Below are 22,467 nucleotides of genomic sequence, written 5' to 3'. Positions count from 1 at the left end.
TTCACAGGGGGGGACACCAAGGGGGGAGTGCCCTAGTCTTCGAGGTGGCAGTCCCCAGACCTGCAGTTGCCTCTGAGCGAAGCTTGGAGGATTGCTAGTGAACATGCGGAGCGGGTGAGGCTAGGTCCTTGCAGTTCTTCAGGCTCCCTGGGGGCTCAGGCTGTGAGAGGGCAGGTCTGTACCCATTTATTCTGGAGGGAAACAACAGAGCTTGAAGAGTGTGGGCCCTGGGGCCAGGGAGCTGGGCTCCAAGCCATTGACTGCTTCAGTTTCTGGATCTGGAAAATGGGCACGCTGCTGGGGTCAGTAGAAATTACTGGACACTCAGGAAGAGGCTGCAAGGGTTTATCTGGCCAGCCTGAGGTTCTGCCTGACATCTTCCTCCTGGGGTTCTGGGGCTGCATATGGGGGAGACCAAGGCCCCCACCTCCCAGTTTCCCCTTGATTCTGGCTGAGGAGGAGAAAGCAGATTCCTAGAGGCTCTTCTGTTGGTTGTGCCCCTTCTGGCCAGGAAGGACAGTTGTGGCCAAGCCCCTCTGCCCAGGCATTGCAGCCCCTATCTGGCTCATGGGAGAGCAGCGGGGGAGGGTACCGTGGAACCCCTTCTCCTGCCTGGCACCCCGGGTCCTACATCTTTAAGGGGAAAGACGCGCGCTCGCGCAGGGCCTCTGCACACGTCACTTCTTCATTCTTTCCCTCCCCCCCCCCTTGGCTCCTTTCTCCAACTTCCCGGCCAGCTCGGGGCGGGTTGCGGGGGGGGGGGGTGTCTTCAGAATCCACCTCCGGCCCCAAAATGAATGTCCCGCAACAGCCCACCCCTCCCCACTCGACTAGGGCGGGCGGTCCAGGGGGACCCGCTGTAGTTGGGGTGCGCGCGGCCCGTTGGTCCCCGTCTGGTGCCCCGGCCCAGGGCGGCTCGAAATTTGTAATAATAAGCCATGATGGGGGTTCAGGAGGCATGGGGAGGGGGGAGCCGCTTTCCATCCCCTCTCGCGCTCTTTTTTCCCTCGTTTCTTTGAAAGTTGGATGTTGAGAAGTGGGAGGTTCGGGGTGGGAGGGGAGAAAAATTGGGGGAGGGAGGGAGGAAGGAGGTTGCCAAAGGGAGGAGAGACAGAGACGCTGAGAGAGACAGAGACAGAGGAGGAGAGAGGGAGGAGGGACAAGAAAGGAAGGGAGAGAGACAGAAAGAGGGAGAGAGAGAGGGAGTCGGGCGCAGGAGAGAGGGAGAGCGCGGGAGGGAGGAGGGAGGGAGACTGAGGGAGGAGGCGGCGAGGAGCGCGCCGGCCGCGCGGGGGGGGGGGGGTTTGGAAAAATGACTCAGTAAGTTCAGCGCGCCCGCTCCGGCCGGCCCTGCGCCTCCCGCCGCGCCCCGGGATGTATTCGTCCCCGCTCTGCCTGACCCAGGTACGCCCCCCGCCTGGCCCCTGCCCGCGCCCCCTGCGCCCCAGCCCCGCGTCCCCCATAGCCGGGCCCCGGAGTTTGGGAGACAGAGGCGGGACGAAAAAGGCGCGCGTCCCTCCCGTGGCGGCGGCCGGAATGCCCCCGCCACGGGCCTGGGTCCGGTGGGGGATGGGCTGGGCCCGGACACCCCCCCCCCCGCAACCCGGGACCCTCACGCGGGATTCCCGCCCCACCCCCGGTACTTCTCCCCCTGGCAGACCTTGGGGGCTCGCCCTGCAGTCTTGCCCTCCCCCCAACTCGGGACGCGCTTCTCCACCCCACCCGGGAAGGTGGGGGGGGGTGCCCGGGAGAAGGCCAAAGGCGGGGCTCTGCCGAACCCCTGGCCTGGACCCGGCCCTGCCCCTAAAAGGAATCGAGGGGGGTCCTGGCTGGACGCTGGGGGCCCTGGGACTCTTGAGGGAAGGACCCTACTGATGTGTTCCCCCAACCCCCCCCCCCAGGTTGTGCTCCGCCACCCCAGCCCTGGGCCGCCTTTCCCCCCATTATTGGCCCACGTGTGCGAGGAGGGGGAGGAGGCACTCGAAGTTGGAGGCGCCAGCTGTGGGGGGGGAGGGGGTGCCCCGATGTCCCAGCTGGGTCTCCCTCTCCCGCCCGCCCCTCAACTGCGTCCCGATATTTTCGCCGCATCGGTTGTGGGTTATCGAGCAGCCGCCGCCGCCGCCGCCGGGAGGAGCCGGGAGGCCGGGCGTTCCGGGGTCTGGCCCGGGCACTGCGGCGCTGCGGACGCCCTCGCCAGCCCGGCACCTGCCCCTGCCCCTGCCTCTGCCCCCTCCCGTAGCCTCTCACCCCTGGCCGCGCTCCCAGACTGCCCGGGGCTCAGCCCTTGTGCAACGAGCAAGGTGGTTATGGGGAGGGGGCCGCTGCCCCTGCACTGCCGGCATCGCGGACCCCTTCCCTCCCCCAGCTCCCTCTGGATCCCCCCCACCCAGGGCTTCGGGTTCTATTTTCCAGCTCCGCCCCCACTCCATGTCCTTGTGTCTCTTTAGGCCTCTGGGGTACCGGCCTCAGTTTCCCCTGAGGTGACATGGGGCGAAGGTGGGTTCTGGAGAGAAGGGCAGTGTGGGCTCCAGGCTGTAAAGTGCACTGGACGTGGGAGTCCAGCAGGAACCTGAGCGTCCTGAGGAGCACTACAGTAGGAACACATGGATGCCAGTCTCTGTGGGGGGGTCCCTCCATTCATGATCCTGGGGTGCCCCTCATTCATGACAGGATTTTTATCGCTGGCCTCCTCCAGATTCTCCAGTTCCTGGCTCCCCAAAGGGAATGTGAGGGCTGGTGCTGAGGGGTCTCAAGGCTCGCCCTACCCATGATCCCCTGGGTGACCTTGGGCACCTCCCTGTCCCTTTCCAGACCTCTCTTCTCTTTCAGAGCAACTTTGGGGGTCCCCCCTAAGCAGTCATTGCTGGCCCACCTCTGCCTCCCATCACCCCGAAGCTCCCCAAGAACAGCTAAGGTCCTAGGTGGGGTTGACCTTGGGCTTCCCAGTCTCTGGGCTCAGGGGGGTGGCCCAGGTGGCCCTGGGGTGTCCCCGCCCCCTCCAGCGTTCCCCGAGCTCTAGCTCCCAGAGCCACCCGGTGGGCTGAGCCCAGGGAGGCTATTCCAGGCGAGGAGGTTGGACGGCTGCCTATTGTCACTGCGCCCTGGAATTCCCCCATCAGGACTCCTCGGGAGACAGGCCTCCGTCCACGTTGCCCAGAGGGGGTGGCGGTGAGAAGCAGAGCTGGTGTTGCACTCTGGGCCTGGCTTTCCCCAGGCGCTGGGCAAGGAGCAACCAGGCAGGCTCTCAGAACAGTGAGAAATAACCTGAGGTTGCTGGGTGCAAGGGACAGGGCGACGAGGAGATAGAAAGACAGACGGACCAGGGACCAGGGAGTTCCCAGGCCAGGGTGGGAATGGGTGGCCCAAACTCAGGGGGCTCCCCCTCCTCTGTTTTTCTCCATTGGGCACCCCCTCCCTGGAGGGGAACCTGGGACCCCTTCTCATGGGGAGCTTCAGTGTAGTCCCTGAAGCTCCTTGCAGGCCCAGCCTGGGGGACCTGAAGGACTCAGACTGCCCATGCAGGACCCCCACTTCTGGCTGCCTAGTCACACCCTACCCAATTCTCTCTACCTGGCACCATCTCTCCCCCTCTCCGTCTCTTTCCCGCTCCATCTCTGTCTTTCCCTGTCTCTCCATCTCTGGGCTTCCATCTCCCCCCTTTCCTGACTAATTTTACAACCTGAGCCCATCCTAAAATAGCTCCCTTTTAGCTGATCCGACCCGGATCCTTCACTCCGAGCTGAGACCAGCTCGGGGTGTGTGAAGGGAGGGCCGGACTGCTCTGGTGCCAGCCCGCCCTGTGCCCCACCAAGGGGGGGCGGCCGCGGCCCAGGCAGCCCTGGAGGATTCTGGGAGCCCAGTCCCTGTTTCAATGGTGACTCAAGTGCTTTTCACTTTTACTCTTAAGAGGAACTGTGTGGAGTGGCCGTTACTTCCATAAATCCTGCCGGCGGGAAGGCCGGCCTCCCCGCGTTTGCCCCACTCTGGGCCTCCCCGCCCCCCGCCTCCCTCCCACCCGCCTCTACCGCCACGTTAGTTATTCCGGGTTTGGGGCCAAATCCCTCTTGGCTGCAGTGCCCAGGATTTCCCTGGGCCTGCAGGCTGAGCCTGGGCCGAGGCCATGGCAGCGCCGACCGCCAGGGCCCCCTCCCTCGTTCATTCATTCTTTCCTTCATTCCTTCACCTAGGTGCCTCACAGGGTGGCACTCTTTTTTGCTACCATTTCTCCATGGGGAGACTGAAGTCCCCGACTTTTGCTTGTTTTCATATAATAGATCTTCATGAAGCGCCTCCTGTGGGCCAGGTGTGTGTGGGGGTGGGGTGGGCAGGAGTCATCCAGGTGCCAGCCTGGTGTGGGTTCCTGGAGGCTCTTCTGGAATTGGGGTTCCCCAGATCTTCAGGGCTGGGAGAGGGGCCAAGACCAGAGAGGGCCAGGGCCTGCCCAGGGTGGCATAGCATGGCTGATGAGGCTAGGCATTGGGGCCACTGCCCACCTGGCTCTTTGGCCAGGCCTGGGCAGGTGGGCACTGCCTGTGCCCCCTCCCCCAAGTCCTCATGGTCTGATGGCCTCTGATTGGCTCCCAAACAAGACACAACCTCGTTCCATGTCTCCCTCCCTCTCTCCGTCTCTCTGTGTCTCTCCCCCCTCCCTCCTCTGCAGCGGAGGTGCCTCAGCACTGTCAGGGTCGGGCGCCTTGTAAATCAGGAAGCTGGGATGCTGGGATTCTGGCCGAGTCAGCGTTCTGCCTCTCTTCTCTCTCTCTCTGTCTCTCCTCTCTCTCTCCAATCTCTTCTCTCTCTACCTGAGCCACCTCCCTCCCTGTCTTACATCAAATGGATGGGACACACCAAATGTCCTGGGGCCTCTTTATCACACGGATGCATGCTACCTCCTCACCTGGGTGCATGTGGACCCTCAGCACATAGTGCCTGAAGCCGACGCTCCCACATGCGAGAGCACAGAAAGGTGAACACACGCATGTCCTGCGGGGGTCACCAAAACACGCATGATCCACATGCTGATCTTGCCCAGGTTGCTGTGTGACTCTGGCCAGGTGATCCTGCCCTTCGTCGCCCTGGTGGCCTCACTGTGGAGTGAAGTTAACGGTAATCCCCACCTCCTTGGGCCGCATGAGGACTCGGGAGGCAGGACACCTCTGGGGTGTGCTCTGCTCAGGGCCTAGCACACAGTAGGTGCTCCCAAACATTTGTTGTATGAGGGAGTGAATGGTTCTGCCAGTTGAGAGACGGTGCTGCAGTCTTTCTGAGTCTCAGTCTCTTCCCTTGGAGACTGAGACACGTAATAGTGTCTTTCTCTGTTACCCTTAGCCCAGGGCCTGGTGTACAGTAGGTGCCAAAGCAGCGTGGCTGTGATTGTCACTAAACTAATAATTGGATTAAACATCCCATAGGCATTTTCCAATTCTCCCTCTTTTCCTTCTGTTGCTGTCTGCTCAGCATGGGCCAGGTGACAGGGACAGCGGTGACTCCCCAAAACCTTGACCCCTGAACCCCCAGGTTTTTTTCCATTAGTCTTTCCTCTCAGCCCAGCCCTGTCCAAGGTCTCCCTGAGTTTGGCCAGACGCACGTGGATACCAGCATCCTTTGTCCATTGGGGTGTGTGCATGGAGATGAGGTTGGTCCTTTGTGGATCTGGATGCTGGGAACATAGCAGTGCACCAGAGAGATCAAAGCCACACCCTCCAGGGGCTGCAGGCTAGGTGAGGGGATGACAGGACCCAGCTGCCGCTTTGCCTCCTCGAGGAGGAAGTGGTACATGACCCAGGACTGAGCAGGGGCAAGAGGCCACCCAGATTTCAGAGAGGGCAGGTAGGGTGCAGAACGGACATTTCTGGGGAGTCCAAAGGATGAGGTGAGACCCAGTGCTTGGGGAGCTGGCAGGTGGGGCCAAGGAGTCAGGAGGTTCATGGTCATAGGGGATTCAAGTTCAAGTCCCAGCTCAGCTCCTTCATGGCTGTGTGACTTGGGGCCAGTGGCTTCTGTGCTCAGCACCTCAGCCCCTCTCTCTCTCTGGACAGTGGGTGCAATGATTATTCCCATTTCATAGAGTTGATAGCTTAGTAAATGCTCAGCCTCTAAATGGCATGACCTCACTCCCTGTCTCTCTCTCCCACACCCTGGACTTCTGGCTCAGCCCCCATCATCCTCCCAAGACAGCAAGGCAGAGAGAAAAGTCAGGAGATCCAAGGCTCAGAATCACTAGTCACTTGGGCCAGGACTTACTACTCCCTGGACTTAGTTTACCCAAAGTCTTCCCAGTGGTCCTCAAGGTGCTGCACAGTAGGCCCTGTTACCTCCCCATGCTTACTACCTCCACTTTCCCAATTGTTCACTCTGCTCCAGCCTCACTGACCTCCTCACTGTTCTCCCCCAATATTAGGCATGGTCCTGGCTTAGGACCTTTGCATGTGCTGTCTTCTCTGTCTGGAAAGCTTACCATGCATTGTCACCTTTCAGGGCCTTGTTCAAATATTCTCTCCTTTGAAAGACCCTCCCTGACCACCCCCAGCTAAAAAACAAAACAAAACAAACAAACAACCCCCCCACCCCGCAGGATTCCCTGGCCCTCTCCTCAAACTCCTTTGAATTTCTTCAGAGCACTTTGTTCAATGTGACATTTTATTACCTGTTTCTTTTTTTTTTTTTTTTTTTTTTTTTTTTTGGTCTTTTTGCCTTTTCTAGGGCTGCTCCCACGGCATAGGGAAGTTCCCAGGCTAGGGGTCGAATCGGAGCTGTAGCTGCCAGCCTATGCCACAGCCACAGCAATGCGGGATCCGAGCTGTGTCTGCAACCTACACCACAGCTCATGGCAACGCCAGATCCCTAACCCCCTGAGCGAGGCCAGGGATCAAACCTGCAACTTTATGGTTCCTAGTTGGGTTTGTTTCCTCTGTGCTGTGACGGGAACTATTTTATTACCTGTTTCTTAGGTTGTTTAATAGCCATCCTTGCCCACATCAGGATCCAGGTGAGGGCCAAGCCCAGGACACTGTTGTGTCCCCAGCATTAGGCATGGAGGTGGCACACAGTGGAGGGGGGAGGGAGGAATCATTCTATGTTAGGAACACTTACTTTGGCACAAAGTGGGCCTGCATTCAAATATGAGCTCTGCTGTTTGACTCTTGACCTGGGCTTAACGTGGAGGAGGGGTTATTGGAAGCAGGGCTTTGAGGGATGCATAGTGTTTGGGATAAGAACTTAGTGGATAAGAGATTCTCAGTAACATTTGTTTAATCACTGAGTGAATGAAGGAGAGAGAATCCTTCATGGAAAACTTTTGGTTTGGGAATTGGAGTTTCATGTCTTGGTTTGTTGCCCTGGACAATCAGGGTGGGAGGGCCACAAGGAGGCCCAGAGAAGGGCACAGTCCTGTGCACAGTTGTCTAGTTCTTAGCGCCCAGCAAGGGCTTGGACTCAGGTGTCTGCCTTCCAGCTGTTGCCGCCATCTTTGGCCAAGAAGTCCCAGTGGGCCAAGCAGGGTTTCTGGGAAAGGCCTGGCCTTGCTGCCTCCCCTCACCTGGCATCTCTGGTTACCAGGGCAATGGATGAGCCCCCAGCCAAACCCCAGCAGGGTTCAATGTCCTTTCCTGCCCACTGCACAGAATGAGAAACAGGCCCAGAGTGCAGCAGTGATTTGTCCCTGGATCATACAAAGGAAGCCACTGTCACCCAACCTCATTCCCTCGACAAGTCTGTCCTGGCCATGAATGCCTCAGCCCTGGGCCTCAGGGTTGGGGGAGAATGACTGAGCCAGACTCAGAGACCGCCCCCCCGCCCCGTTGTGTGGTCCACGCTAGGTCTCAGAGAACTCTGAGAGCAGGAAAGTCTGCCTGAAGAAAGGCACTCTGGAGACAGGGCTTTGAGGGATGTATAGGAGTTCAGGAGGATCCTTGGCATCTAACTGACTTGGCTGTCTTCCTTGCCCTGTTAGCCAGCGAGGGCATTGGGAGGTGGCTGGGGAAGAGGTCTTGATTGTCATATGTCTTATGGGACAAAGAGAGTGACGGGCTTGCCTCTCACCTAGGTTGACCTCCCATGGAGGACGTGGAAGGCTGGGGCAGCAGGTCCATGACCCAGTTACAGGCTGTTTGTCTTCCTTTCTCCAGGACCAGCTGGGGTCACCAGTGACGTGGGCTCCCGCCCCCGCCCGCCTCCCTGGCACCTTTCCCTAGAGAGGGCCCAGAGAGGAGGGGTAGGGACAGGACGGGGGCACGGGAGCTTGGAGAGGGGAGGAGCTGGAAGGGGAGGGGGCTCAGAGACAAAGGGGCTCAAGGAGAGGAAGAGTCTGGATTCAAAATAATCATAACAACAATGTCAATAATAATAATAACATAATGCAGGCTTTTGAGTGCTGGGCAAATAACGGGGTTCATATGCTAAGAAGAGACAGCACCTCCTTCAAGAAGGTCAGCTGGCTGATAACCCAGCTGCCCCTTCCCAGCTTCCTCTTATCACAACTCCAGTAAGCTCCAGGCCTCTGATGGCAGCCACAGATGGCCTCTGGTGGCAGCATCAGTGCCACTGCCTGGGCCTTCTGTCACCCTAGTGTCCCCTCCACAGGGGGCAGCACCCTGTGCCTCTGTCGATTCCCCACCCTGGCTTCTCTGGCCAGACAGCCCGGGCTGTGGTCCTGGCTCTGCTAACTGGCTGTGTGACCCTGAGCGAGTCACTTCCCATGCCTAGGGCTGGCATGCTGAGTGGCACAGAGACACAGGAAAAGCACCTCTGAGGATGGACAGAGGCCATTAGGGGATGGGCCCCTTCCATCCGCCCTCTGCCTCAGCAAGTCAGCTGGGACTGGGCGGGGTGGGGGTGGGGGCAGCGGAAAAGGGCCCTGAGGTCCAGTCCCTGCCACAGCTGTCATGGTGACTCACACGTTGGGGGACATTGGAGTGGGGGAACTGGGCTGGCAGAAGCTGAGCCCTGGCCTGCCCCACCCTGCGAGGGCAGGAGGCTATTTTCAGAGCCTCAGTAATAGGGGAGATCTGAGGACGCCCAGCACCCCATGGCTAGAGGTGGCCCAGGGGAGATGGGGCACAGGGCAGGGAGGAGGCACCAGGCAGGGGCTACCCTGTGTATTCAGGCCTGGAGATGGGACCAAGCCCAGCCACGTCCATCTAGAAACCAACTCATAGCCCAGAGTAGCTGTTTTCCTGTCTCAGCTGCATGGAGTACAGGCTGCCCTGAGAAAGGGGCCAAGGATGTCCTGGATTCACGTCCTTACACAGGCCTGGAGACCCTGCGGTAACTTGGCCAGTTCTCTGCCCTTCTCTGAGCTTTAGTTTCCCCATCACACAATGTGAAGTGGAGCCTTGGACCTTTTGCTGCCCTTGGACGATTGTAAGCAACCAAAAGAATCCTTACAGAGATAACAATGTCAGTAATAATAATGATAATAGCATAACAGGTTTTTGAGAGCTGGGTGGATAATGAGGTTCACATGCTAGGAAAAGACATCACCCCCATTCCAGAAGCCCACCACAGCCCTCCAGGCAAGAGTAGGAAAGAGGAACCGAAGATTTTCTTCTTTGTCTGTCTGTCTTCCTTTCTCTTTGAATTTTTCACCCTGGAAGCTGAGAAGCCAGCTCCTGGATGTCCTGCAGACCCAGTCTCCCTTGCTGAAAAAATGATGAGAATGAGACAGCCCTCCCCCCGACCCAAGTAGAGGGGATGGGGGCCTCCCCGGACCCCTTGTTCTCCAAGGGGCCCAACTGGGGCTGCTACTGTTTCTGGGGAGAAGCCAGATGGGCATGGGTTCCAGTCCCAGCTCTGCCCCTCGTGACAGGGTCCTCTCTTGGGGTCTCAGTTTCTTCATCCATAAAATGGGTGTTGTGGGCGCCCAGCAACACAAATGAGGCAAAAGGAAGGGATATAGAAGTTACAGCTCTGGCCAGGTCTCAGAGCCTCCCCAGGCCTCTCCTTCTCTATTGGTGGAGTGGGTCTGTGGGGAGACAGGCAAGGGTGAACTGACCCCCTTGGGCTCCTCTCTCCAGCTTTGAACCTCCATGGCCAAGCTCCTCTTTCTTTGGTGCATTCTAATCTCTAGCCTCCTTAGGCCTCAACTTTCCCAGCCCCTGCAAAGGGCCTATGCAGGAACCACGCCCCACCCTTCCATCAGCCCCTGACATCCAGGTGGCCTCAGTCTGGGCTTGGGCCTCAGCCAGTCCTGTCTGTACACCTGGGCCATAGGAATGACATCTTGTCCTCATTTTTTCATCACTGCCAAGATCCAGTAGAGGCAGCCCTTGGACCCCTGTCTGGCATGAGCTTCCTCTGCTGAGCAGTAGGTCTGAGAAACAAGGCCCAGCAACACTCTTTGAACCTCTTACAATCGTTGAACACCCAGTGTTTGCTCAGTCTTGCTCTAGACATTCCAGCTCACACTCTAGTTTAGGGGTTTGCAAGCCCCAGGGGGCCGTGCCCCCCCACCCATCTTTTTTTTTTTTTTTGGTCTTTTTAGGGCCACACCCATGGCATATGGAGGTACCCAGGCTAGAGGTCTAATCGGAGCTGTAGCCACCAGCCTATGCCAGAGCCACAGCAACTCCAGATCCAAGCCGCTTCTGCAACCTACATCATGGCAACACCAGATCCTTAACCCACTAAGTGAGGCCAGGGATGGAACCCAAGTCCTCATGGATGCTAGTCGGGTTGGTTAACCCCCATGACAGGAAGTCCCCACTGCTCGTCTTTATCAATAAAGTTTTATTGGAACACTGTCACAGCCATCACTTACATGTCCTCTGTGACCAGTCTTACACTACAGTGCAGAGTGGAGCGGTTGCAACAGAGACTGAAATACTCATTATTTGATTCTTTATGGTACTTTTAAAGTTTGCTGACCCCAGTTCTAGAAGGCAGAGAATGGGTCCATGCTACCCCCATTCTACTATCCTCAGTTTTCCCCATCTGGACAATGGGTCCCCATCAGACTCTACCTGGGACCCTCATCTTGTCCTACCTGTATATTGGGGTTCAGGACAGTCCATAAACGGCTGCCTTGGCCCGTGCCTGCCATGTGGTCCAAGCCTCTTGTTTCCCCATCTGGACAATGGGCTCTCGTCTGACCCAGTGAACTTCGGCGGGGCCCCTTCTGGCCTCATTTTCCCCAAGAGGTAGAGGGCTCTGCAGAGGCCCCCTGAACACCTCTGCCCTCCCTCCCTCTAGTGGGTCTGCATGGGGCCCCTGCGGCCTCAGTCTTCTGGGCCGGGCAGTGGGTCCACGGACCCCAGCACCTCCTGACCTCTGGCTTCTCGCGCCCGCAGGATGAGTTCCACCCATTCATCGAGGCGCTGCTGCCTCACGTCCGCGCCTTCGCCTACACCTGGTTCAACCTGCAGGCGCGGAAGCGCAAGTACTTCAAGAAGCATGAGAAGCGGATGTCAAAAGATGAGGAGCGCGCGGTGAAGGACGAGCTGCTGGGCGAGAAGGCCGAGGTCAAGCAGAAGTGGGCGTCGCGGCTGCTGGCCAAGCTGCGCAAGGACATCCGGCCCGAATGCCGCGAGGACTTTGTGCTGGCCATCACCGGCAAGAAGGCGCCAGGCTGCGTGCTCTCCAACCCCGACCAGAAGGGCAAGATGCGCCGCATCGACTGCCTGCGCCAGGCCGACAAGGTGTGGCGGCTGGACCTGGTCATGGTCATCCTCTTCAAGGGCATCCCGCTGGAGAGCACCGACGGCGAGCGCCTGGTCAAGGCGGCACAGTGCGGCCACCCGGTGCTCTGCGTGCAGCCACACCACATTGGGGTGGCGGTCAAGGAGCTCGATCTCTACCTGGCCTACTTCGTGCGCGAGCGAGGTGAGGCGGGGCGTGCACGTGGACGCGGGTCTGACGGCCGAGAGGGGATGCGCCGGGCATCCGCAGAGCGGACGTCCTGGGGAAAGTGGACCCGCAGGCCTGAGGGACCAGGCTGGCACGCGCAGCCTGGGGTGGGCAGGCTGACCTATAAGAGGTCTGAGGGCGGAGGCTTGTCCACCCAAGGTGGTCTACCCAGCGGGGAGGCTTGCTCACACAAGGTACCAGCAAGGAGGCAGGTCTGAGGGAGGAGGCTGGTGCAGGTTGTCTGAGGGGGGAAGAAGCTGCACTGAGAGGGTCAGAGCAGGGAAGTGGGCCTATGCTGGGGTCGGAAGGGGCAGGCCTCTGCCCTGTGAAGGTCTAAGAGATAGCGATATGGTTCAAGGAGAGCCTGGGGTGGAGGAAGTGCTTCATGGGAGCCTGAAGGTAGAGGCAGGCTCTGACCTTGATGTCAGGGGGGCAGCAGGTCTCAGGGAGTGAGACCCTGTCCCAGCAGGTCTGTTGAGAACAGGGGTGAGGATAGGCGAGCGACCCATGGGAGAGAGAGTGTCTTATCTCTGTGGGGAAAGCTGGAAGAATGCTGGTTGATTGACTCACAGACCTCCCCCAGAGACCTGACAGGTCCCATGTTTGTGCCAAGTGTGAAGCTGGGGCACTTTGGCTAGCTCACCACCCTTTCTGGTCATCAGTGTCCTCCATTCTGGCCCTTCCAGCTGGATGTTTGTTGACTCTGTGATCAAATGACATCAGCAGGGTTTGTTAGGATGAGGAAATCCACAGTACTCCCTGGAGGAGGAGGCTCCCCTGTGCTGAGCTCTGCAGGATCACTGGACAGTGATGAGTGTGGGGATAGCCCCAGTGGTCATAGCCTGGGCAGAGATGTGGCGGCTGGAAGTATAGCCTGCCTGCAGGTGCCGGCCACCAAGGGTGGGCCTGGCTGAGAGGATGGTGGGATCTTCCTCGTTGTGTGTCCAATGGAACTGGCAAATGGAGGTTATCAGAGTCCCTACCTGGATTGGGCCCCAGGAGATTCTCTGAGATCCTGTGTGTAGCATGTTGAACTCTGGCCTGCCACATGGGCAGCTGTCAGCTGTGACTGTCTTCATGTGGATGGAATCAGGTGTGCTGTGCATGGTCCACACATGGGCTTGAACCTGGAGCTGCCTGAGCATGTCAGGTGTGCATTTGGGGTTCAAATCCAGCCCCTACCCCTGTGGACCCTACATGAGCCCACATGATCACACAACCAGAAATGATGGAGGAGGGCTGGGGAAGGGGTGGTGAGAGGAGGGGAGATCCTGGGGCGGGACAGCCCAGGGTCAGAATGAATGCAGTCCTGCCACGTGCTGGCTCTGTGACTTTGGACACCTCAGCGGGGGTAACAACTGTGCCAATTCCTAACGATGGTGTGAATTTGATGAGGTCTCCTGGTCTCATGGTGTACAGGAGGAAGAGCCAGAGCAGAGATTCCCAGTCTTGACCTTGATTCCTCGACCTTGGCCCCATCTGCCCCCTTCCCTGCCCCCACCAACTGGCACCAGAGGCAGAGGGGTGGGCCAGAGGCAGAGGGGTGGGCAAGGTGACTTTTGCCGGTGGGCGGAATGGGGTGGGCAGGGGCAGCCTTGGGGTCTGCAGTGCTCATTGCCATGCAGGTCTCGGTCTCTCCCACCACATCCATCCTCCGTGCCCCGCCCCGCCCCCACCTCCTCCACGCTGAGCTGATAAAATTTTGAAGCGTGTTTTCTGCCAGTGTCAGCACAATCTCCGGGTGCCTCCCCTCCCCCCTCGGCCCCTCCCCCTCCACTCAGCAGGCAGACCAGGCCTCCAGGCCTCCCCAGACACCTCCGTGTCCGACTGCCTTGTCTTTGCTCGCCAGTCTGGTCAGTCTCCTCGCATGAGGGCTTGGGAAGGTCAAGGCTGCACCCTCCACTGCTTCCAGCCGGCTCCAGCATCCCAGGGGATCTCTGCTCAAACCGACCCAGCTCACCCAGCTTCAGCTGGCTGGGAGTGTAGGAGTGAGGGTCCGGTGTGAGGGCTGGGCCTGGAACCCAACCCCAGCTCAGCCAAGTCACTTAATCTCTCTGCGCCTGCTTTTCTTGTCTTTAAAATGGGACGCTCAAAAATAGCCACCTGGTAGGAGCAGAGTTCTCATAGTAAGTGTTCAACAAATAACCCCCATGGGGTCATGAAAACAAGTACCAGTCACAGGGCTAGGGCTCTGTGGACCGTTACTACTATTATTATCATTATTATTTGTCTTTTTAGTGCCGCATCTACAGCATATGGAGGTTCCCAGGCTAGGGGTTGAATCAGAGCTGCAGCTACCAGCCTACACCAGAGCCTACACCAGAGCCACAGCAATGCTGGATCTAAGCTGCGTCTGTGCAACCTATACCACAGCTCATGGCAACGCCGGATCCCTAACCCACTGAGCAAGGCCAGGGATCAAACTCGCGTCCTCATAGATTCTAGTCAGGTTGGTTAACCACAGAGTCACTACAGGAACTCCTTTTTTTTTTTTTTTAATTTTATGGCTGTACCCACGGCCTATGGAAGTTCACAGGTCAGGGATTGAATCCAAGCCACAGCTGCAGCATCAATACTAAATCCTTTAACTCACTGTGCAGGGCTGGGGATCAAACTTGCACCTCCCCAGTGACCCGAGCTGCTGCATTCGGATTCTTAAGCCACTGCCCCATGGCAGGAACTCCTGGACTGTTATTATTAATGTTACCATCCTCATTAGGGTAATGATTTCCCACATCTGTGCCTTTGCCCATGCTGTTCCCTCTGCCTGGAATGCCTTTCCCATCTGGAAAACTCCTACTTATGCTTCCAAACCCCAACTCCTAGCTCCACTTTCTATCAGGCATTTGTGCTGAGGGCTTATCAATACTCCATTCTCACAGCAGCCCTGCGAGGCAGGGATCATTGTTGTACAATTTTACAGATGAGGAGTCAGAAACCCAAAGACGATAACTGCTCTGCCCAAGGCCACACGGCTATGAGAGGGCAGAGGTAGGGTTTGAACATGGGCAGCTTGTTGCTGACACCTCTGCTAGCCTTCCACACTCAGTGGCTGAAGGGGATGGAGGTAAACCACAGTGTACCATGTAAGTATCCAGTCAGTGTGGCTTGGCCACCTCCACGCCTGGCCTGTGTTCTAGAGTCCCACCGGCCAAGGTTGCCCTCCAGGACCACCCCCCCAGCTGAGCCCCAGCATCCCGATTTCTATCACAAGACCCCTGTCCTCCTCTGGGCCAGAAGTATGTCTCTGTTCTCAGCCAGGTAGTCATCTGACTATAGAGGGAACTGGCTACCTCCCCCCCACCCCTGGCCTGCTCACCTTGTGGGTCTCAGGACTGCAGGAGGTCCGGGCCGAGACCAGAGCACAGTGCTTGCTCAAATCAGCCCTGCTGGGAGGCCATGTGGTTGATGGGGAGTGGGGGAAGTGAGCCTCGGTTGGCCTGGGGCGGCGTCGGGGGGAGGCTGTGACAGGGTGGGTGTCGGGATGGGCGCCTGCCATACAGCTGAAAGGAGGTGCAACCTCTAGCATCAGAAGTAGGACCTCAGAGCGGACAGAATGACAGAGAGAGATGGAGAGACAAAGGGATCCAAAGACATGGAGAGACACAGAGAGACCCACAGAGACAAGGTATCCTTGGCTCTTCCCTGTCCTTGGACCAGGGGACGAGGCCTGGCTCCCTCCTCCCCCACAGCCTTTGCATCTCTCCCAGAGGGTGTCAGGTGGACTGCTGGGGCCGCACCCCAAAGGGGAATCCCAGCCCTCTATCCTCTGGTTTATTTTGAAGGACGGAGGGGTGGGGACGAGCCATGAAAAGGTCCCTTTAGTTCTGGGGCTGCCAGGCTGGTCAGAGCCTAAGGCACCACCTGGGGCTGAATTTGGCCGCCCCAGGCATCCATCTGGCGCCATTGTGGACACGGGTGGATTCAGTGTGTGCCCTGGGGGTGGCCTAGGGGACAGCTGGAGGACCGTGATGAGGGGGTGACATGTACTCCAGCTTGGGACATAGGGGCTGCCAGCCAAATGCATGCACTTTGTGATGGGGGGGTTGCATGTGCAACTGAGTGGGGGCTGGGAAAAATGACAATTCTCAAATTAATAAAAGCCTGGTGGCAGGGATGGGTGTGGAGAGGGGCAGGGGTGTACCGTGGATGGGAGGGCCTGGTTGAGGTGACCCTGGAGATGAGGCGTGAAGGAAGTAAGGGAGCCATGGAGGCATTTGAGTGAGTGTGCCGCAGGTGGGGGGGCACAGCCAGTGCAAAGGCCCTGGGGCTGGAATGGCCCTGAGTGTAGGGAGCAGAGCGTGGAGGCCGCAGGGAGTGCTGGAGGGGGAGGTGAGGCCCGCTGAGTAGCCACTGGGCTTCGCTTGGTGATGGTGAAGCCAGGAGCAGGTGAGCCTGGCCTTCCTCTCCTGCCTTACACTTGAGAAGGAGCCTGGAGGAAGCAGGGCCCAGAGAGGGAAGCCGTCTGCCCAGCCCCGAAGCTCAGCCAGGCTTCCCTGCCCCCTCTGGCGGCCTGAGAAACCTGAGGCGCCGGCGGGCACCATGCCAGGGCGAGCGGGGGAGGGGCTGCCAGGCCCGCCCGCTCCGGCAGCTGCCAGCCCGCCCTGAGCCGCCAGCCCAGATGGTGCCCATCTGCTGACGCTGCCGTGGGCTGGCCTCCCGTTCCCGCCTCCTGTTCCCGCCTTGTTCGGTGCCAACCTCCTGGAATGGTGCTGTGGGCAGGGGCCGGCTTGGGAAACTCACAGCTGCTAGAGGGGCTGCCCAGGGTGCCCCGAGAGGGGACAGAAAGAACTGGAGGTCCCATCCCCACTTGAATGGAACCAGGAGCAGTAATAACGACAGAGATAATAGTAACCACACATTGTATGCCTGGTGCTGAGCCCACCCTACCTCTGATTTAGTTCTCTCCACCGCCCTGGGAGCGAAGGACTCTTACCTTCTCCCATGTTTCAGATAAAGAAACAGGCTCAGGAGTTCCTGTTGTGGCTCAGTGGAAACGAATCCGACCAGCATCCATGAGGATGCAGGTTCAATCCCTGGCCTCGCTCAGTGGGTTAAGGATCTGGCATTGCCGTGAGCTATGATGTAGGTCACAGACGTGGCTCAGATCCTGTGTTGCTGTGGCCGTGGTGTAGGCCGACAGCTGCAGCTCCGATTCAACCCTTAGTCTGGGAACCTCCATATGCTACCAGTGCAGCCCTAAAAAGACGAAAAAGAAAGGAAGAAAGGAAGGAAGAAAGAAACAGGCTCAGCGAAGGTCAGCCACTTGCCCAAGGTCACATAGCTCCTAAGAGGTAGGACAGAATTGGAACCCATAGATTCCAAGTCCTTGAAACCACTACAGGAAAAAGACCTGAAAACCACTTTTGAGGTTATCAGATGGAACCCACACCTTCCCAGTCGTAAGGATCATGAAAAGAGCAGGTCCAGAATACATAGTGAATAAAGGAACGAATACCAGTGACCTATCCTAAAGTGCCTGCCATGCCCAAGCTGGGAGGCCAGGTCCCCATAAAGCACACTCTGGGCTCGGTGGCAGGAGAAAGGGCCTCAACCTGGAGCGAGGGGGCCTAGGTCAGCCTCAGCTCATCCCCTGGCTTGCTGTGTGCCTTAGGATGGAGTCCTGCCCTCTCTGGTCTGGGGTTGGGGGAGAACTGAGGCCAGGAAGGTAAGACCTTGTGGGCCATAGAGAGAAGGAAGCCAGATCTTGACTGAGGGTCTCCCACCTCCTCTGACTGCTGTAAATCTTCATCCCAGCACTGGGTGCTGTGCTCAGGAGACAGGGTAAACATGGACAGGAGGGCGCATGAGGGCACGGTTTGTTTGTGTAGTAGACACAGTTTGGGTCTGTGCTGGCTCCATGCTGTGTAAGGTGTGTCCCCCTCTCTGAGGCTTAGTTTCCCCATCTGGAAGTGGAGAGGATAAAAACTATGTCTACTGCATTGACGGTTGGAGTTGCTGCTTCCTGAACAGCATACCGGAGGCACTCCATAAATGCTCAGTCGCTCTCTACATCCTCTCCCCAGCCCCAGGAGGCAAAGGGGAAGAACTACAGTGCAGAGAGGGAACCATCAGGGGCACTTGAGCCTCAGGACAGGCGCCTGCTAGAGGCCACCTCTTCAGGTGTCTGGGTGGTGGAGGGGCAAGGGGCTCCTGGCAGCCTGGCCTCCCTCAGGGCTGGACAGCCAGGTGGATTAGCAGTCTGTCAGTGCGGGGAAGGTGGCTACCCCGGGTGAGGTCCAGACAACAGCTGACGATGTATTTATAGCAGCGGCGGGAAGCCTATGGGCTCTTGGTTAGTGGCAGAGAGGGACTCTGGCAGGTGGGGTGCTAACGCAGCAGGTCAGAGCCCAGTGTCAGGAAAGGGAGGAACATAGTCTGTAGCCAGATGGCCCAAGTTCAAATTCCACCACTCATGAGCTGCATGACCCTCAGCAGGCGATGTCACTGCTCTGGGCCTCAGTTTCCTTCTCTCCTAAATGGGCCATGAAGCAGATGGTGCCCACCTTACCAGGCTGTGTAGGGTGAAGTGAGTTAATGCATGAAGACTGCTAGAATCCACCTGTTCTAGCAAAGTGGATGAACCTTGAGGACGTGATGTTCAGTGAGAGAAGCCAGACACAGAGGGACAAAGACTATCTGATTTCACTCCCAGTTGGTCCCTAGAAGAGTGAGATCCACAGAGACAGGAAGGAGATGGTGGGGTCAGGGGCTGGGGAGGGCGCGAGGAGTCCGTGTGGGAGTTTTTTCCATTTGTTTGTTTTGTTTTGTTTGTCTTTTTAGGTCTACACTCGCGGCATATGGAAGGTCCTAGGCTAGGGGTTGAATCGGAGCTGCAGCTGCCAGCCTACACCACAGCCACAGCAGTACAGGATCGGAGCTGAGTCTGCGACCTACACCACAGTTCACGGCAACACCAGATTCTTAATGCACTGAGCGAGGTCAGGGATTGAACCTGCATCCTCATGGATACTAGTCAGATTTGTTACTGCTGAGCCACGATGGGCGCTCCAAGGGGAGTCAGTGTTTAAAGGGGAGAGTTGCAGTTTAGGAAGATGAGAAAGTTCTGGAGATGGATAATGGGGATATTCGTGTGACAGTGTGCATGTGCTTAATGCCACTGAGCTGTGCACTTAAAAATGGGAGTTCCCTGGTGGCTCAGTGTGTTAAGGATCTGGCATTGTCACTTCTGTGGTGCAGGTTCAGTCCCTGGCTGGGGAACTTCTACATGCCAAGGACATGGCCAAAAAAAAAAAAAAAAAAAAAAATAGTGAATGAATTCCCACAGTGATGTAGCAGGTTAAGGATTTGACATTGTCTCTGCAGTGTCAGATTTGATCCCTGGCCTGGGAACTTCCATATGACATAGATGCAACCAAAAAAAAAAAAAAAGGCTTAAAATGGTAAATTTTATGTTATTGATATTTTATCACAATTTTTATAAAATTATTTGTTGTTAATAATAATAATCATTTGTAAATAAACTATATTTCAATTTAAAATTTTCAAAAAAGGGAATTCTTTGGTGGCTTAGTGATTAAGGATCAGGCATTGTCACTGCTGTGGCAAGGGTTCGATCCCTGGCCTGGGAACTTGTGTGTGCTGCAGGTGTGGCCAAAAAAATAAAATAAAATGTTCCCGTCAAATGATAATAATAATGAATAATAATACATTCCTTATTATGATGCAATGATAAATAATAACCATAAGGTCAGTGATGGTAATATTGTTATTACCACCACCTTTATTATCATTATCACTACTGTGGTTCTGGTCTCCACTCTGCCCTCTGGCCCGCTGGGCAACCTTGGGCAAGTTGGTGCCCATCTCTGGGCTTCTATTTCTTCATCTGCGAAATGAGCATAGGGAGTGTCCAGCAATTGAAGTTAAGATACTATCTATGAGAAAGAAACCTCTCAGCACATGATGAGAGCTCAGAAGAATTCGGGAGTTCTTACATGAGTAGGACACCCCTGCACGGGCTCCCATCTCGCACGTCTACACCTGCCAAGGCTCTGAGGACCCTCGGGGTGCTGGGGTCCACGCACGCAGGGCCGGTCCTCCGCGGAGCCCACAGAAGCGGGAGGCATCTCCATGCACCTGTGGTGAGGCTGCAGTTGCCACCCTGGCCCTGTGCCCGGGGAGCCAAGGGGAGGCTGAGGGCAGCTCGGGACATCTCCGGGCCCCCCCTCCCTAGACAGCTGCCAGGCTAGCCCCTCTCCCTCCAGCTGGGTGTGGGCAGGAAGTCACAGATGGTCAGAGCTGGTGAGGGATGAGGGAGGGGGTGCGTGGGAACACTGGGTATCTTGTCCAGAGCAGAAAACTGAGGGCCAGCGAGGGGTGCGGCCTGGCCCAGGGCTGCCCAGTAAGGGCCCTACCTCTGGTCCATTCTGTCCCATCCTACCCTTTTTTTTTGGCAGGGCGGGGGCACACCCGAGGCATATGGAGGTTCCCAGACCAGGGATTGAACCCATGCCTCAGCAGTGACCCTAGCCACAGCAGTGGCAATGCCATATCCTTAACCTGCTGTACCACAAGAGAACTCCCATTCTGTCCCACCTTCTGTCTGTCCCAGGCTGACTGGAAGGGTGCCAGGACTGGGAAAAAGGGGGGACCCCAGTACCTCAGGGTAAATGGCTTACAAATGGGAAAGGGGTTTCAAGGGGGGTGCTGCTCCAGATTGCCAGAGCTGAGGTGGCTTCTAGACCCTCCAGGGGACAAGTTCTGGAATCCCTAAGGCTGAGTTTGAGACTCTTCAGAGCTAGGCCATTCATTATCTGACAGTTCTAGAATTCTCCCAGGTGGGTTCAGGACAGCAACAGTCCAATAGAAAAACAACGCAAGCCATTTGGATAAGTTAGCATTTTTCTGGTGTCCACACTTAAAAGTGTCAACCTACAGAGAACATTAATTTTAACCACCTATTCTGTTTAACCCAAGACATCCAAAATATTGTCATTTTGAGTCCTAATTAATAGGAAAATGTGATCGAAATGTTTCACACTCTCTGTTGTCCTAAGTCTTTGTGACTCTGTGTGTGTTTTATACTCACACCTCCATTCAGACTGGCCACATTTCAGGTACTCACCGCCACATGTGGCCAGTGGCTGCCGTGTCCATGCTAGAGCATTTGAGTTCTAGAGAATTCCAAGGCAGATCTCAAATCTCTCAAATTGGTTTGAGGCTGCAAAGAGTAGGTTCTTACCAGGGCTCTTTAATGTGGAAAGATGGGGCTTCTCCCCATGGCACTATGGACAGGGGGCTGGGTCTCTCTGTAGGGGTGGTCCTGGGTGCTGTGGGGTGTGGAGCAACATCCCTGTCCCCACCCCCTCGATACCGGGAGCCCCTCAGTTGTGACAACCACAGATGTCCCCAGGCATGGCCCAGTGTCTCCTGGGGGCAGAAGCACCCCTGGCTGAGAACCACCATAGTAAGGGAAACCTTAGACTTCTTTGAAGTTATTTCACCACCATCTAAGAAACAGTTCTAGAATCCTCCAAGCTGGTTGATCTAGAATTACTCATTTGTATTCTTGACTTCAGCAGGATCCAGAACTTCCTGAGTTGGGTTTCTGAGCATCCAAAAACAAGGTCTATAATTTTTTACATTGCGTTTTGGGGAGCAGATCCCAAGTCTCCCAGTTTTGGGGTTCTTGAGACTCTGAGGACAGATTATAAAACTCCCCAATCGATCATCAATCAGGTGTTGGTTTCATCCACATACAAGAAACCATGAAGCATACTCATGATCATGGACGGCAGTTTCCAGAATCCTACATGTTGGGTTTTGCACACCCAAGGACAGGCTCTGGAATTTTCTCCAGCTGGGTTCTAGAACACCCAGGGCAGTTTCTAGAATTCCTTGAGTCGGAGAGCCAGAAAGTTCGGGTCCGAATCAAGGAAGCCTGTCTTCAGACACTGGGTGTCTGATCAGAATATTCCAGAAAAGATGGCTGTAGAAGGGGAAGGAGGTAGATTGTCATTTCTTCGAGGCTCCTTCCAGAGTGGCTGAGGCTGGGACTGTCTGCTTGTAGGCAGCCAGATGGATGGGGGCCCTGGTGTGGGCAGAGGTGTTCCGGAGCAGTTTGTAGGGATTCATGACGATGGGAACCTGGGACTTAGTGAGCCTGGGAATAAGAATCAGGACTTCATTTAGTCCTCAGTAAATGTCTCTTTGGAGTTCCCGTCGTGGCACAGCGGAAACGAATCCAACTAGTATCCATGAGGGTGCAAGTTCGATCCCTGGCCTTGCTCAGTGGGTTAAAGATCCGGTGTTGCCGTGAGCCGTGGTGTAGATCACAGATGTGGCTCGGATCCCAAGTGGCTGTGGCTGTGGTGGAGGCCAGAGGCTACAGCTCCGATTTGACCCCTGGCCTGGGAACCTCCATGTGCTGCGGGTACAGCCCTAAAAAGCAAAAAAAAAAAAAAAAAAAGGCTGTTTATTGGATGTGACGATGTGGAACCTGGATGTTTCCCAGAGGCTGTTGTGGAGACAGGATACTTAGTAGGTCCTTGGTGGAAGGCAGTGGCTTTAGTTGGCAACTGTGACATCTGGCAGGAGGCAGGGGTTGTCTGTGTGTATCTGGGATGTTGGGGTGCACAGATAGGAGAACTGCCGCATGCTCAG

General features: G+C 56.6%; 1 protein-coding gene across 9 annotated transcripts in view; it reads left to right on the top strand.

The window, feature by feature from the left end:
- NFIC (nuclear factor I C) overlaps positions 1 to 22,467 on the top strand; it is a 69,378-nt gene that overhangs the window by 5,053 nt on the left and 41,858 nt on the right. For 4 of the 9 annotated variants that reach the window (XM_021084129.1, XM_021084126.1, XM_021084132.1 and 1 more), the window contains exon 2: positions 11,286 to 11,817. In XM_021084129.1, the coding sequence (XP_020939788.1) occupies positions 11,286 to 11,817 (532 nt within the window). Of the gene's footprint in view, positions 1 to 1,102; positions 1,405 to 11,285; positions 11,818 to 22,467 lie in introns of those variants that run through there. The other 5 variants (XM_021084130.1, XM_021084124.1, XM_021084125.1 and 2 more) reach the window with 4 other exon arrangements.

This window comes from Sus scrofa, chromosome 2 (assembly GCF_000003025.6).
Source record: "Sus scrofa isolate TJ Tabasco breed Duroc chromosome 2, Sscrofa11.1, whole genome shotgun sequence".
In the NCBI taxonomy this organism is placed as follows: domain Eukaryota; kingdom Metazoa; phylum Chordata; class Mammalia; order Artiodactyla; family Suidae; genus Sus; species Sus scrofa.
This window is presented reverse-complemented; position numbering and strand designations above follow the sequence as displayed.